Raw genomic sequence first — 16,789 nt, 5'->3', positions numbered from 1 at the left:
TACTACAAAACAAAAAATAAAATATGTAATTATTATATTCCTGGGTGGAGAGAGGCCTTGTGAGAGCGAAGTGTCTTCAAACAGAAAGGATGTTAAAATTGATGAAAATTATTTCATTGGAAATTAACAAAAGTAAACAGCACTAAATGTTTTCATGAAGTAATGCTTACCTAATGTAACAAATATTATTTTGTTGCCGCTCGATCTGATTGTGTACATCATACAATTTTTTACAGGTCATTCCCGCCTGTGACCCTTTAACAAACAATGCAGACAAATTGCATCATTACTGGGTGACTGTTACACCACATTCCAACTTCATGGTAAGTCATACACCTCACCGCTAGGGAATGAAGGAGCGATGGTTTTCACGTTATGCACTGTATTCATTCATGTGCACACTGATCTTTCCAGTAGACGTACATGTACATGTTATAAAAAAAAAAAAAAAAAAAATGAGGAGAAAAATGTTTTGCGAGACATTTGGTATAATATAATAGCTGAATTGTAGGGCCTTATATCAGTTTCTGTCTGAGTCACTTACTACAAAATATATGGTCGCATTTTTCAATTTGATTGTTTTAATTTCTTATCTGATGAATCGTTTAAATACTGTCGCTGTTCAGTTATTGTTGCTGTTCTCTGTTGCATAGCCAAACTTGACTGAGTCAAATCTTTACTTTTCAGACAGAAAATCCTACTATCATCCAGTTTGATGGAAAGGATTACACATTTGAGGGATTTTCAATGTTTTCCCATCAGCCACTTAAGGATGTGAGTTTTCTTGGTGTAAAAAATTTCACTCTTGAAATCATCAATGATACTCCCAGATATGTGTAACAATGTTTGAGGATCTAAACTGGAAATCTTACTGGTCAGTGGCCCTCAACTATTCCACTTACAGAGGTTTCATTAAGGGCTGGGCACCGGCCAAATTGACCGGCTGTAAGGACGGTTTTGCCCACCTGGTTTAACAATCTGGAGGAAGGTTTATCTTATATAAAGAAGTTTAGTTAAAAAAGTTTTGCCTGCCTGCGAAAACCAGTTGCCAGTCCTTCTGAAAAAATTACTGAAACCCCTGCACTTATTGTCCATAAAGTTGTAGAAGGTTCTGTTAAGATTTCCAAGGCCACAAGGTTCCCCAAAAGATCCTGTGGGCCTGAGCAAATTTTAGTGTTTTGTACATGTCCTTAACATTGTATTAGTAAAATCTTGGATATTTTAAAAGAATCATTCAAAAGATTATCATAACTGAGGTAATCGAAGCATCATTAGCTTTTATTAGCTTTTAATTAAAAGCACTATTATAATAGAGAGTTAAAAAACACAACAAGCTAATAAGAGCCGGGATTTATTGGGTTGTGCCTCTAAAGAGTTGATTGCTTACAAAGGAAGTCTACAGTGAGTTGTCACAGGCAAGCATAGGGCAGTTTTCCTGAGTTCTGATCTGAAACAGCACGAAATTATGAAGCTAACATAACATAGCCAGGGGTGCTTATTAGAAATTTTTGATGTTCACCTGTATTTTGATATTGTGAACTTTATTGATGATGACTATAAAATAATGTCTATTCCCAGATACCAAGTTTTTCAGTGATTAGATTCAACATTGAGTATACTCTTCATTTCATCAGTCAGCCAGTTTCAGAGGTCAGTTTAAAATCTCTTTGTTTATTCAAGTGCTGGCTCACAAGCTTCAACTTTGTTTGTGTTTAATTTTTTCCAATTTCAAATCAAACAACCCTAGTTAACTATGAATAACTCTTCCTAGAAATTAAATGTTTTACACATGATAAGGGTAACCACAACTGCCAGAATTTAAAATACAGTTGAAGTGAAAATTACAAAATAATTATTGTAATTAAAGGGGAAAAAATTCAGGAATTTGGAAATCAACAGCTTTAAACAGGATTACTGCTTAATGCAGTGCCCCTTGATACAGGTACAACTGTGATTTACAGATCATTTCTTTAACTTGTCATATACACACAGTTTACTTATAATTAACTTCTTATTGAGCTCACCTTCTTTTCCTCACTTTATTTATGATCTGTGTGCTTTGTACTTGGGCCATAAATCGATAAGAAAAAAATGCCAATTATAACTTATTGTAAAGACTTTCAAACTTGATTATGCATCTATCATTTTGTAGCTTCAACATTTCCTCCCCCCTTTCCCTTCCCAGCAACCCACAGACATTTAACTTTCATCCTTGCCTAGGGGGGAATTTGAACCTTGCCTGGGTGGGGTGGAGCATTTAAACCAGAAAATAATGCCAGTGTAACAGGTGTTTTAATGGAGGAGGTTAAAAGGTCAAGAATTAAGCTGCTTTCCTGAGCATGGCTTTTCACATCAAAGAATGATGCTTACAAGTGAAGAACCCAACAGCTGCAGGAAAAAGTAGTAGGTGAACTAACTCATTCCTGTAGCATTCATTGATCACTCCAAGAATCGTTCAATAGCGGGTGGAGCATTTGAATGTAATTTTGGCCCAGGGAGGATGGGAATTTAATCAAATCAGTCTTCAAAAGTTGCCTAGGGTTGCTCAGGGGGTGGGGGGGGGGGATTTTGAAGCATCAAACTGATGGACACAGTGCATGTCAAGGGCATTTATTATATATTTTCGCATCCAACTGGCTATGTTTTTCTTTTAGAATTTTTGTGTCAGAGATCTTGACTTGTTCACAGAGTTTTTCTTCTACAAAGTGCTAGAACTGGCAGATTGGGACTTAAATGGTAAGTACTAGAGGGTGTTACCTTTACATTTACAGCAAAGAGCAAATGGCAAAACTTTAATCATTCATACATATTTAGTTGTGCACTGTAGGTTTTAACTTTCAGAACATGCTTTTTGCAGGAAATGTTCAGGATTCATGTCAGAGATTTCACTTTATGCCAAGATTTGTCCACAGATCTTCAAGTAAGTCACCAAACAAATTATTTTTGTTTCTAAATTTGTATTTAAAATATGGTGTGGTTACTAAGGACTGGTAAGTTGATTATCAATGTATCATGAAAGGTCTGAGAATTTTTACAATAATTAGTACCTCTGCTTTTAAAATTTGCATTTTCAAATTCACAGTGAGTGCAGTAACCTTTCCACTGCCAAGATCTGATTAGAAATTCTCCTTACTATTTTCTTTACAATTCTTGTGACATTGTTTCAGCGAATTCAGTATTGGATAAACTTATAATCTCCTAATTGATGTTTGTCTTTATTCTCCTCACCTGTCTGCTTGACATTGTATTGATATTGTAAGGAGAAATTCTATCTTGGTCACCCACAGGAGTTAACCTGTGAGTGGTCAACTACATGTATGGGTGTCTCAACTGCTTGTCATCTTGAGAATAATTAACAAGTCTTGCATATCTCAATTAGTATGTGTGCTACAATTGGTCAATTAGCAGGCCATATTTCATTGTATGGCCCACTAATTTCAAAAGTTTGTTTGGGATATAGTAACAATCTTGCTAACATTGTTTTCATGGTCCTTTCTATCGACTGTAGAACCTTGTTTTTTTCCACTTTGATTTATGGTCTGTGGGTGTGTGCTTGGGTCATAAAAACTTGATCTGTAACTTATAGTATGAACCTCAAATTTGGTTATTATGAGGTATTTAGTCTCAGAAGTGGTGGCAAATTCCTTTTTACCTTGCATTTATTTCTTCCTCTAGATGTGAATAATTCAGCTGCAAACCATGAACTTCTTTCAATGAGCCATGTCTTGTCCCATATTTTAGACTCCGCTGAACCTCTTGTTAAGGTAAAAAAAAAAAAAAAGTTAAGGCCAAAATAAATTTAGATGGAACATATTATTTAAAGAGTACAGTATTAATTGCTTCTTTGGGAATGTATTGTTGATTGCTCCTTGTTGTATCACTGAGTTCTATCCAGTCTTTGCTACACCTCAGGCCGAAAAGTTCTGCTCGCGTGGGATTCGTTTCGTAGGCCGCATAAGAAACGGTGCTCTTTTCAGAGCCATGCACCAGATCTAAAAAAGTCAATGACCAACAATTCGCGTCCTCTTCTTGTCTTTTTAACCATAAGTTCTGCTAAAGTTGTGATCTTAAGATTTAGTTGCGAAAATATACTTGGCTATAAGACACACCCCAATTTCAACCCTAACTTTCCACCCGAAGACAGAATTTTCTTGAAAAAACCGTGTGCCTTATAACCGAGAAACTACTGTATTTGAGTGTATAAAAGTATGTAAGACGACTAATTGGACGTCATATCTGTGGCAGCCTGTCTCGGTTTGTGTAGCTTGAAGTAACTACAAGTATCGCTAATCTTTAGCGGTTATTGCAGGTTACTTCCAGCAATTTCTCAGGTACCCAGTCATACTCATGGGTGGCTCAGGGACACTAAATATTGACCCTAGGTGGTGCTCTAACCCAACCATTTTGATCTGCAGTCCAGAGCAGTAATCCCTTGGCTTGGGCACTCCAGTGCTTGTGTTTTTTAAAAACAATTGTTTCTCTAATTAATTTTTATGTTGTCTCCGACAGCCAGGTGATTTTACTTTAAATGCTGACAAATTGGGGGAATATTCAAAATCATGTGTCAACTCTCTTGTCATGAACCCAAACAAGGTGAGTCAGAATGTGATATTATTCAGGTGTGAAAAAAAATTTTTTTTTGTCAACCAGATTTTGCACTCTTCATGTATGTGGGAGGGAAACTTGATATAGGCTTTTCAGCATTGTACTGAACTGTAGTTAAAACAAGATATGCTCTAAAATTTTGATAATCTTTCGAACATTACTATGATTGCCTATACTACCTCACGAGTCATATCACATAACATTTGTCTCCAGCTAACGACCACAGATTCGATTATTTTTCATAATCCCATTCAATCAAAGTAGTAAGAATCCTATCCAAAATGCATTTGAAGTGTTTTTACTCTTGTCGTAGAAACCAGTGGCCATCAGGGTTGACGACCTACACTTTCATACAGATGAAAAGCAATTGTCCAAGGGAAAGGTAAGTTACTTTGTGGCTGTCGACCGATGATCATTGAAAAAATAACGTACCTGAAAGGAAGCAAAGGAGAATATTATCTAATTTTGTTTCGGTTCTTTTATGGGTACTGTAAATTGTACCTAGAATATCTGACTTACCATTTAAGATCACTTCATGCTTTTTCTTGTACGATTTGAATACAGAAATACCCGTATATTGTGCACCACGGTATCAGGCCAGTGCAGATGAGTTTTGCAGGGGATCCTAAGTAAGTTTTGTTTCGTTATTGTAGAGTTAACGCGCAGTCAGAGGGAAGATAGATATCACAATAGTCTTCTATTCTCTTCGACATGCACTCGCAGTTTTAGGCTCCCATTCGTTCTATTTCACCTCGCGTGGATATGCGTTTTCTTTAACTTGTCTCTTGAAAGTTGATTAATGCTAACATCATTTTCTAATAGCGCGCTGATATAAATGTATGCGGAATGAAGAGCACATACCATTTTCCCGTTTTCCAGGTATCAAAAGCTATACAGGTCATACGTCAAGCTAAGGACGCTGATTTCAAACACGTAAGTGAAAGTGTTTTTACTTCAACCAGGTTTTTAGCGGTTTTTTAATCACCTGAACCGTAAAATATCCCAGTCAGCGGAAAAAGCTTACTAATTTGGGCGAGTTTGCTAAATTTGAGTGCTATAAGTTTGAACATAGTACACTCTTGCAGATATCCTTCAATCCATACCCAGCTCTCTAGTCGGGGGATTTTTAAAGGCCGATCGTTACCTTTTTGAAATGGCACTCAAATTTCAAAAGATGAACTAATAAGGTTCTGATAAAATATCGGGACCTAAGCGATCCATGAAGATCACCGATCACTTCACGTGCACCTCCGCCAATGTAATCTATTGCATAACTTGCACTTATTGCAAAAAGATATACATCGGCGAAACAGGTAGAAGACTAGGTGACCGATTCCGAGAACACCTTCGAGACGTGGAAAGGAATGACAAGACACATCGAAACCAGTCGCTAGACATTTTAATTTACCTAATCATTCTAAGTAACATATGGTAATCTGCGGTCTTTCCTTACACTTAGGTAGCACGGAAAGCCGTAAAAATCTTGAACAAAAGCTCATCTTTCAAACCGGCAGTCTAAATCCCACAGGGATCAACGAACGCTTTTCATTCCACTAATTTATTCTTGTTTTTCTCGTTGCCATGTACCCACCAATAACGTAGCTCCACTTTCTGTCTTTAAAAGCACACACAACCCACAATTTTTCTATTCGCTCCGACGAAGGGCTAACGCTCGAAACGTCAGCTTTTGTAATCGTTACGGTGGCCAATTTACCATTTCAACTTTGTTGATATATCCAAATTATTTCGTTACTCCCACCGACGCAGCCCCAAACAGTTTCTTTCGAAACTACCAGCCTTTAAAAGTGGACGATATTCACTTGCTGCGATACACTTTCAGTTCTACGTATGATGCACGATCCTCGCAGTAGAGAGCGCTATTTATGCAATAGCGAAAATCAGACCTGAAAAAAATCAGGCCTGTACGGGATTCGAACCACTGACCTCTGCAAAACTACTGCAGCGCTCTACCAGTTGGCTTGTTAACTCAATTGGTAGAGCGCTGCACTAGTATCGCAGAGGTCAGTGGTTCGAATCCCGTACAGGTCTGATTTTCGCTCTTGCATAAATAGCGCTCTCCACTGCGAGGATCGTGCATCATACGTATCTATAACCGCAGTTCAAAATATATGAACTTCATATATCCATCGTAACTTTCAGTTCTATTCAAAACCAATCGATTTTATGCTTTTCTGTCCGGTATCCTACTCGTTTAAAGGATGGCTAGTTACGATTCATACCATTAAGAGCATTTTCGAGTTAAAGCTGAGTGTTAGAGCAATTTTCAATCGAGTGTCCAAAATAAAGTAAAATCTGCATTGGTTTTGCTTTACTTTGCTCTGTGATTGGTCCAAAAAAACCTTGAGTACTCTCTCAACCAATCAATTGCGACCAATCACGACTTGGTTGCCAGCGTTTTCCCGCGCTTTAGGCAGTTGGATTGTTTTTACTTTGAGTTCTGATTGGTTCTCATAGTTATTTTCCTTTGTTCTGATTTGCCATTGTGATTGCTTTGGTTTTGGTTTACTACACTCAATCGAATAGCGCTCTATTAGAGCTCACACTCCATGTTTCACATTCCTTCTTATCGCGTCATTTCCTTTCAGGGCAGTACCAAGTCGAAAGAACCAAGACAAGCTGGTCAAACTAAAGGTAATTGGTTAGCATGGGGAAAATATATTTACTTTTTATTTATTTATTCTTTTTATCATTCTGTTTGTTTTGTTTGTGAGTATTTTGAGTGACCCTTTCATCTATTTTGTTCTCCGTTTAGATCGAATTAGAAAATATGCGCGTAAAGAGGTGAGGTTAATATAATTTGAGCCACACTCTGAAAACGAAAGTCCATCACCTATCATAACTTATACACGGAATTCTTCTCTGCGTACACTACTGACAGTTCACCGAAATAATCTCACAGAAAATTACTTTGCTTTTATTAAAAAGGATACTAAATTAAGGAACTCTGTTCTGTTAGGGCGCGTACAACTCGCTTTGATAATGCTTTGAAGTGGCCAAATGAGTAAAGGAAAGTTGTTTCTTCCCGAGTAGAGGAGACTCGAGACTCAAGCTTATTTTGGGCTGGTAATCTCAGCAATTTTAATAGCTAAGTGAAAAGTTACCTGGAAATCGACCCATAATGTCAGCATTCCCAAGATTTTTGAGAGTGACAAAAGTTCCACTCGCTAAAACATTTATTTCATTCTTTGAGCGCTTTCAATTTAGCGTCTTAGACTCAAAACCTATATAATTACAACTGCTAATCAAGACGGAAGAGAACGTCATAAGAAACCAATGAAAACTAAATGCAAACACGCGTGACCAGTGTCAAGCGCGGGAACACGTGTGTGGCTAAGTCGCGATTGTTTCTAGTTTCGCATCTCATCGGTCGCAAAGGTGGCGTGAGTCTGTGGTACAGTCATAGAACAAAGTAAAGAAAAAAACCATGTAATATCAGGAGTCCATTAAGTAATGGACTCCTGATAAAATTGGATTACTTTCAAAACTCGATTAAACTACTTTTATGCATCCATTTCACAAGGATCAAATGCTGTTAATCTCAGTGCCTTGATCTTGTGTTTTTGTGTTGTTGTTTTTTTTTCAGCGCTATGCGTCGTGATGTATTGGTAGAAGTCAGCAGTAAAGGAATGATCAAAACTGGCCTCAAGTCTGATGTCTGCCAGGTTTGTTAACCCTTTGGCCCTAAGACTGACCAGCATCTAATTTCTCCTTACAATATCACCCCTGAATCACGCATGAAGGTCAGGAGAATAAAGGAAATGATCACCTCTTAAAGAAGCCTTTGATTGTTACACAAATTCTCCTTGTCCGCACCTTACGAAATGTATGGAAAACAGTATGGAGAAGGTGCATATTGATCTTAGGGTATAGAGGTTTTGCACAGCAGCCAAGTTGGATGGCAGGAACAATAGATTATTTTACTCATGGGAAAAAATTTCTTTCTTATGCAAAATATTTTCATTGTTCCTGCCATCCAACATGGCTGCTGTGCAAAACTTCTATAAAGGCTCAAGGCTGCAATTTCGTGGACAAATTATCGTTCACCTCACACTGTCAATACATCCCCAATCAGATAAGTAATTAGAATAGCGCAAATAGTTATAAAATTAACATTGAACTTTAATAAAGGCCCATGTTTAGTCTGCATTTACATCATTATAGATCTTAGGTGAGTTCGCAATCAGCCGAGGGATTCACGTTGATACTTGCTTTTTTTCCTAGCATGCTCTACTCCTTCCTGTATTCGTACACCATGTGCGTTACCACATGTGTCTGAAAACGCTGGACGAGAGGATGGGTTACGTATTCAAAGACCGATCTTTATTACAGGTATGTTAGATATTGCGGAAGCGAATTGAAGTTGATTTGTATTTACATTAAGTTAAGAGTGTTTTGTATAAAATTTATTTCTTTTTTGGTGTTTTTTCGTATTATTCAAAGCTTGCCCTAACCCATCCTTCGTATCACCTCAACTTTGGTATGAACCCAGACCATGCCCGCAATTCACTTTCAAATTGTGGAGTAAAGCAGCCGAGATATGGTGACAGAAAAATCCGACATCTGCACACGCGCAAAAAAGGTAGGTCCCACTCGCAGGGGGAGAGAATACCCAGTCATATTAAGAGAAGTAAGTAAGTAAGTAAGTAAGGACTTTATTTATAGCGGGGGACACGTAACAGCTGTATAGCTGACAAACCTGTGACCCTCTAACTAGATTATACAACATTACAAAAAACTGATAAATAAATATATAAATAATTACAGAATTCTATAATAAAAATAGTAGGATTAAAAATAGCAGGATTAAAAATATTGAGAAAGATAAAATTAATTTATAAAAAATTAAAATTAGATAATGTACTATTGCTTAATATTGTTTCAAAGTTGTCCAGGTTTTTATATGAGCTTATAAGATGCTTTTTCACAGCTGTTTTGAATAGTTTTACAGTAGGCTTATTTTTGATATCATGGGGAAGGCTGTTCCATAACTTAACTGCGTCAACACTGAATACCTTGCTACCATCGTTATTTCGTAGGTATTTGGGACACACTGAATTTAAATTGCCATGTCTAGTAGATCTATTGTGTACAGAACTGTTCGTCTTGAGCAAGTCTCTGATGTAAATCGGAACATCGCCTTTAAGGCTCTTAAAAATCATTGTACATTTATTTAATTTGATTTCATCAAAAAAAGGCAACCAGCCTAGTTTACTAAAGTTTACAACACTTCTAGAATAAGAGTCCACTCCAAGAATTACACGGGCAGCCCTTTTCTGTAACCTTAGGAGACAGTGGAGTTCTTTAGCGTCACAGATATTCCAAACCATGCTCCCGTACATAAGGACGGGTTTAATCAAGGCGTTATAGTATAAGAGTCTTTCCTTTATTTCCTTTTTCAATAAACCAATACGCTGAGAAAGCTTGGCCTTTAGGCTAGAAATGTTGTCACTAAATGTAAGATCTTGATCGTGTGTTACACCAAGCAATTTATAAGAAGTTACTTGTTCTATTGGTAGGTCATCGTGATTATTTATCTTTTTACTTAAGTTCGTTTAAGATCCATCCCATTCTGTAATATTTAGGAAGGAACCAGATTTCTCAAATCCTGTTTCGCGAATTTTTTTTTTTTCACTAAAGGTCCATTTCTCACAGGTCTTGATAACTTTTTATTATATAACAGCTTTATTGTAATCGTAATCGTAATTCACATTATATTACATTACATTACATTACATTACAATTGGGTTATAGAGGGAGGAACTTAATCCCCACATTAACTATATCCCATATTTTAATTATAATAAATTACATATATCTATACAAATACTTTAACAATACATGCATGCGTAAGAATTTTTAAAATATGCTGTAGATAACTTTACTGACCTGAGGCCATATTTTTATATCTCAATGTAAGGAAGAGAAGAGAGGGTCATAGCTCAAAAAAACTAATACATTCTGTATCTTTATCTTTCGAATTCCAAGGCTATCATTTCTCGTTCTTGAATAAGAACACGACCAACAAAAATCAGCTCTACGGAACTGATTTGTATCGGAACTTTTGCGAGACAGACTCTTGGATATCCTTTGAGTATCCATTCTTCCTCCAAAGAATGCCCAAGTAACACGCTAGAGACGCGTCACATTTGCTCACGGGAGACAAGATACCAGCGCTCTTCGATTGCGTTTGGTCAAGCCAAAACCATTTTAATTACAACAGACAATCAGAACAATATTTTCTGGTCTTGGATTTTAATTTTTTTTTTTTTTTTTTAAGGACTGGGATTTTGTTTCAATTTCTTTGCTTTCCAATTGATCCTTATTCGTCTACATGATCGTCGCTTAATTGTTACTCAGTTGAAACTTGTCTGTTTTTTTTTTTTTTTTTTTTTTAAGGTATAACCCAACTGATACGTGTAATGTCTAACCTCGGCAAGATGGAAGAACATCAGTCTATGTGAGTACTTCAAATAGTTTATGAACCATAGTGAAACAACTAGCATTCCCATCTGTTCTTATCTACAGATCTGTTATTATTATTTTCTTGTATCGCCTACACACGCGACAGACAGTTGTTTGATACAGCTTTAAATAGTAGAGTGTTCGGCCACCCAGGTAGCAGTGGAACGCAACAATACTAGACTTGAGTGCGATAATATGTTAACAGACATCAGAGATTTTCCCTTATCCTGATTATCTCAGGTGGTGATGTTGCCATGGTGAAGAGAGAACGCTCAAGACGTTGCTCTCTAAAGTAGATATCATTGCTCTGACACGCACGCAGACTCAAAATAACAGTTTCTTTAGAAACTACATCACCTAAATTTAATAGTACCAAAAACCCTTCTGAACGGAGTATGGTTTAATGTGCTCACAGCCTCCTCACCTAATCCTGGTACTACAGAGTTCTGACCTTGGCTTCCAAATTCTCTTTAGTTTTGCTGATGATTCTGGCACTCTCACTAAATCTAAATCCCACAGTAAAGCGAGAAGGAAAATAATTGGAGGCAAAATAACGCATTGGTTAGACAGGTAGAGTAGGAAACGTCAGTTAGGAGTCAGACGGATAGATTGACGGACAAACACGCAGAGACAGGCAGACCTTGTAGACAGATAGACCGACACAGAGACCATGTAGACAGATTCATACGCAAGACAGACCGTCTTGACTGTGCGGACAGACAAACTGACAGAAAGACACACACATCAAGTTATACTGACTAACGAATCGTTAAGACAGACGGAAAGACGCACCGTGCAGATAGGCAGACAGGCGGACAAACTGACAGACGCAGACGAAGATACAGACTGACTGACAGACAGACCTTGCAGACAATCGTACAGATAGATAGACAGACAAGACAGAGTGACTTGTAGCTGTCTTCATTTAGGAAACAGTTATGTAATACTCCTGAATGAAAACTAAAAAATACCAGTCAATGCATAGTGACATTTGCAGACACGCCTTAGCCTTTCCCTTTCTGAGTTTCTTTTTTTTAGGAGTTTCTGTTCTTAGTCTTAATTTTATTCGAAACGCAAAGTGGTGAATAATTTAAGGTGTCCTATGCATTTCGTATCTCCTCTACCAGAGGATGCTTCCTTTTTTATGGTCTCAACTTGTAATTTGTAATTTAAGCGTAATTTAATGTTTAGTTTATCGATAAAGGCACTTTTGAATACTAAGAAGGCGGTTGATATCAGCGCTGTATGAGGGCCATTTTGGCTTCTTCAGCAGTATTCATTGTATGTGCTCGTGCCCATTTTCTTCAGGATACGACACAACGAGAGGCTTGAATTCCTTGGAGATGCTGTTCTCGAGTTGATTAGCAGGTGAGATTTACTGGAGAGCTCTTACTCTCGAATAAATGAATAGACAAACATTTAGACTTGTGTCCTTAAAGAATTCAATTTACCCTCAGGTGAGTGTTGTAAAATTTTGTTGAAGAAGTGTGTCTGACTCTTCTCATTTCTTCACCGTTCCAGTGTTCACCTGTATTTTATGCTACCGTCAAAGACTGAGGGAGGTTTAGCCATGTACCGCTCAGCTTTGGTGCAAAACAAACATCTGGCACAACTCGCTAAGGTAAATCATAAGGGACGCATTGGCGCACGAAGCACGACCTTTAATTTGTTTTCTGTATTAGCTAAATTTGAATTTTATTTTCAATGTTTTGAGCGTGTTTTCCTTCTTCTGATGTACATTCTCTCTTCTTATCTTTACATTCCCTAGAAACTGGGTTTGTCCGACTACATGCAGTATTCGCACGGGTATGTAACCTACGCTTCTGACATACACAGTTGGTTTTTTGCGTTGGTTTTTGCATGAACTATTGCCTGAATTTTGTTATTTTATTTTATTTTTCAGCCCAGATTTGTGCGTGGAAGACGATCTCAATCACGCCATGGCAAACTGCTTTGAAGCCTTGCTTGGTAAGTACTCAAACGTTCACACCAATGTATTTCTTGACCATACAATTCTTATGATGCTAGTCAGGAGGGTTTGGTATTGAATTAACTAATTATCTCCTAATTAGTTCAATTGCGATCACCGCGAGTGAACCAGTAAAAAGAAAAATTCGGCAGATTTCCGTTTTCTATCAACGCCCAAAGTTTTCCAACCCTCTTACCCCTGAGATCACTGGCTCTTCCTCTCTCGCATCCTCCCGACAAAAATACTTGTATTATGTATTCTCAACGACTACTTATTCTGCTATGGACTATTATGGACTATTATGGGCTATTATGGACTATTATGGACTATTACGGGCTATTATTATGGACTATTAAGGGCTATTATTATGGACTATTATGGGCTATTATTATGGACTATTATGGACTATTCTATGGCTTTTCAACACGTTATTTACTTCACCCTTTCACTCTTGTGATCTCCTTAGCAATTCTCCTTACTGTCTGCCATACAATTCTTACCATGTTAATTTGGAGAATTTGGTATCAGATCAACTAACAATCCTCCAGTTGATATTTAACAATTATTCCACTCGCGCTTGTTGGATATGAGATGATAGATAGCCAACGAAGCGCGTTTTATTGGATGCGCGTTAGGCGCGCCGAGTTGGCTATAATCATCTCATATCCAACAAGCGCGAGTGGAATAATTGTTTTATTAAAAACGTGAAATTAAATTATTAGATTTTATTAAATTTTTAGCTCCCTTTTAATTTTAAGCTGACACGTACGCTTGCCATATTTGTAGATTATGGTATATTGGCTGATATACCATAATGGCTAAGCCAATAAAAAGTCTTGAATTGCATTATCCAATGATCTAGTTTTTAATAATTTTCTTTATTCTCATCACTGTTCTGCTTGATATTGTATTGATATTGTAAGGAGAAATTCTATCTTGGTCACACAGGGGAGTTATAGGGTTAATCTGTTGTCTAGGTTTATTTATCTCAAACCTCTTGTGAGGGAACCTAAGTTTACAGGCCTTAAATAGGTTTTGGTAGGTTTCCTCGCTATTAATCTGTAATTGTTGTAAACGGTTAATTATATTTTTATATGCAATAGCGAATAAAATGGAATAAAAAAAATTAAATCATAAACGTTTTTTCTGACGGTAGCTGTTGTTTTCCCAGGGGCTATGTATTTGGAGAGTGGTCTGACATCAGCTACGATTCTGTTCACAAACGTGGCCTTTGAAGAACAGGTTCGGGTTGCTTTATTCTGGGTTTTTCAGTCGTTGTGTATTTCTTAAATCTTCTCATTTTTTTTGATCGTTGATACGTTTTGTTTTCAGGAACTCAGAGATGTCTGGACAAACTTGCCAAAGCATCCTTTACAGGTGAATAAGCAAAGAAAGAAACTTTCATCGATATGTGACTTTTTTCAATTACGTTTTGTGCTTGAAATTCTCCTTTGTGGCAGCGCTGAAGTGGGATTCTTTTTTGCAAGGAATATAATGTTGTAAGGCCCTCAGGGAAGTATTTCATGGCGTGTCCTTTCATCAAGCTCACCCTACATTAGCGCAAGTAGAAGATACAACCTCTGCCGGAGGTCATGGTTCGAGGTCATGATGTATGGATCGAGCACAGCGTACGCACTTGTATACGTACCTACGTACGTACGCACGTGCGTGCGTACTTTCGTACCCACGCACGTACACACGCTCGTACGTTTGTACATGCATACGGACATACGAGCTGTCGGCAAAGGCTGGCGTAACCCACCAAGTGTGTATCAATTTTTTTACTTCTGTAGTTTGTTCCAAGTCTCCAGTTTCGCAGAACAAAAACGTCGGTCCAAACCTCTCTCTTTTTTCATTCATTGAGCACTCGACTAGTAACAGTATGAACGCCTGAAACAGGCCATGAACATTTATTGCTGACCCAAATATTGTTTTCCAAACAGGCTCAACAACCAGACGGCGACAGACACTTGATAGCGTCATCCCCAATTCTTCAGGTTTTTACTCATTTTCTTTTCTTTGTGAACCATTTGATAATCCTGAATTCATGACTCTTTTTTTTTATGGCTAGGAACATGATGTCTTTATTTTTTAATGTAAACCTAACTTAAAAGCTTTCTGTATGTTTATTTTTGTATGGTTATATCATCCAAGCTTTTACTTAGCGCGAATCGTTCCCAGGGTCTCTCTCGCACCAGAAGCCGAAAGAGTAGAGACCTGGAAATAAAATTGAGCATCTTGAAGAGAAGTTACGCTTCCTAGAAAATGCCGATAGTTCCTAGCAGTTTTCAGATTGAAGGATTACGATTACGGGGGTGCCGGGAGAAGACACTTAAAGTTACTTGTGCGTCTAATAAAACTCCAGAAGGGGATGTCAGCAGACACTCTTAATTGCTTTTTTTATTATTGTTATTTGAAAGTTAAGATGTTCTCGTTTTGTCGTGTTTCTTCTGGTTGATTACTCTAGATGAAATCATTGCAACAGCAAAAGCTGTATTTAAGAGGATTCCTGTCGTTGACTTTGCTGTTCTTTTTGCTGTCAGAAACTGGAGGAGTTTGAGAAAGCAAGTGGAATTGAGTTCACCCACATTCGGCTGCTGGCGCGTGCCTTCACCCATCCCCAAGTCGGCTTCAACAATCTCACACTGTAAGTAGCATCCATAGTCGGTAGACTGGGTACCAGATCACTGCAGTTTGTCGTTGCCATAAGAAGCGTAATTCGAACACGATTGGGCATGTAAAGATCATTCTATAAAAATTTTCGTCGCGCTGCTTTGTCCCAACTTTCTATGAAAAGTGTTCCTTAATCTCCCAGGATACTGTATTTAATCGAATAAGCGCCGCCCTCTATTAAGCGCCGCACCTGGGACAAAAAAAGTTAATAAGCACCGCAACCCTGATGCGGCGCTTATTCGAGGAATTCCGTATAACCAGGAAAACACTATAAAACAATTTTAACACAGCATCGGCAATTTATATTCTTTAAATGTGAGTTCGCTCTTACCGCTGATATTTTCGCTCTCGTTATCATGAAACGCTCGGGGTTTTTACACCGCATGAACTTCTCTCGTAATTCTAGATTTACTATCAGTTTAGCATCAGTCCACAGGAAAATTGACAGATAGAAAGTGTACCGTTGAATAAAAATATAGAAAAAGTAAATTTGTCTGGTACAATGTTTAAATGAGCGCCGCCCTCGAATAAGCGCCGCACTTGTGGCGCGAAAAATTAAATAAGCGCCGCGGCGCTTATTCGAGTAAATACGGTAAGCGAAAAGCGCAAAATTTGTTTGTCTGACCTCGAACTGAGAGAAGAGTAAATTGTACATTCGGCTTGTATCCACATCGCCAATATTGTTCCGATATTATTACGCTGTGAAAAATTTTGTATCTTTCCTTCTGTACTGGATCGATCTTAACTAGGATTGTCAGAGAACTTTTTCCTTTGAGAGCGATCGCAAAGGAACCCGACAACGTGACAGCTTTTGGAGACCTTGCACCGTGTTCAAGTAGTTATGTGATCGATTTGAAGCACACTTATTTTATGGTTTGCTTTCAGTGGCAGCAACCAGCGTATGGAATTCTTGGGTGACTCTGTTTTGCAGTTTGTCGTGTCCGTGTATCTCTTCAAGCACTTCCCTGAACACCACGAGGGACATCTAACGGTAAGGCTTAAATAGGAGGGCCACTGTTCTCGCTACACAAACGTTACAGGCGAACGTGCGAAGCTGTC

At 37.9% G+C, this 16,789-nt stretch overlaps 1 protein-coding gene across 2 annotated transcripts in view; it reads left to right on the top strand.

The window, feature by feature from the left end:
- Nucleotides 1-16,789, top strand: part of LOC111328883 (ribonuclease 3) — a 31,724-nt gene that overhangs the window by 4,760 nt on the left and 10,175 nt on the right. For both annotated transcript variants that reach the window (XM_088756157.1, XM_088756158.1), the window contains exons 6-30: nt 237-323; nt 688-774; nt 1,579-1,650; nt 2,655-2,736; nt 2,858-2,920; nt 3,676-3,764; nt 4,510-4,593; nt 4,919-4,987; nt 5,170-5,234; nt 5,485-5,538; nt 7,212-7,257; nt 7,379-7,407; nt 8,210-8,288; nt 8,848-8,955; nt 9,067-9,205; nt 11,023-11,083; nt 12,397-12,456; nt 12,610-12,709; nt 12,857-12,894; nt 12,992-13,056; nt 14,229-14,299; nt 14,390-14,434; nt 15,001-15,054; nt 15,601-15,704; nt 16,616-16,721. In XM_088756157.1, the coding sequence (XP_088612283.1) occupies nt 237-323; nt 688-774; nt 1,579-1,650; nt 2,655-2,736; nt 2,858-2,920; nt 3,676-3,764; nt 4,510-4,593; nt 4,919-4,987; nt 5,170-5,234; nt 5,485-5,538; nt 7,212-7,257; nt 7,379-7,407; nt 8,210-8,288; nt 8,848-8,955; nt 9,067-9,205; nt 11,023-11,083; nt 12,397-12,456; nt 12,610-12,709; nt 12,857-12,894; nt 12,992-13,056; nt 14,229-14,299; nt 14,390-14,434; nt 15,001-15,054; nt 15,601-15,704; nt 16,616-16,721 (1,857 nt within the window). The remainder of the gene's footprint in view (nt 1-236; nt 324-687; nt 775-1,578; nt 1,651-2,654; nt 2,737-2,857; nt 2,921-3,675; nt 3,765-4,509; nt 4,594-4,918; nt 4,988-5,169; nt 5,235-5,484; nt 5,539-7,211; nt 7,258-7,378; nt 7,408-8,209; nt 8,289-8,847; nt 8,956-9,066; nt 9,206-11,022; nt 11,084-12,396; nt 12,457-12,609; nt 12,710-12,856; nt 12,895-12,991; nt 13,057-14,228; nt 14,300-14,389; nt 14,435-15,000; nt 15,055-15,600; nt 15,705-16,615; nt 16,722-16,789) is intronic.

The sequence above is a fragment of the Stylophora pistillata genome, chromosome 4, assembly GCF_964205215.1.
Source record: "Stylophora pistillata chromosome 4, jaStyPist1.2, whole genome shotgun sequence".
Classification (NCBI taxonomy): domain Eukaryota; kingdom Metazoa; phylum Cnidaria; class Anthozoa; order Scleractinia; family Pocilloporidae; genus Stylophora; species Stylophora pistillata.
The sequence above is the reverse complement of the archived record's forward strand: the minus strand, read 5'-3'. Positions and strand labels throughout refer to the sequence as shown.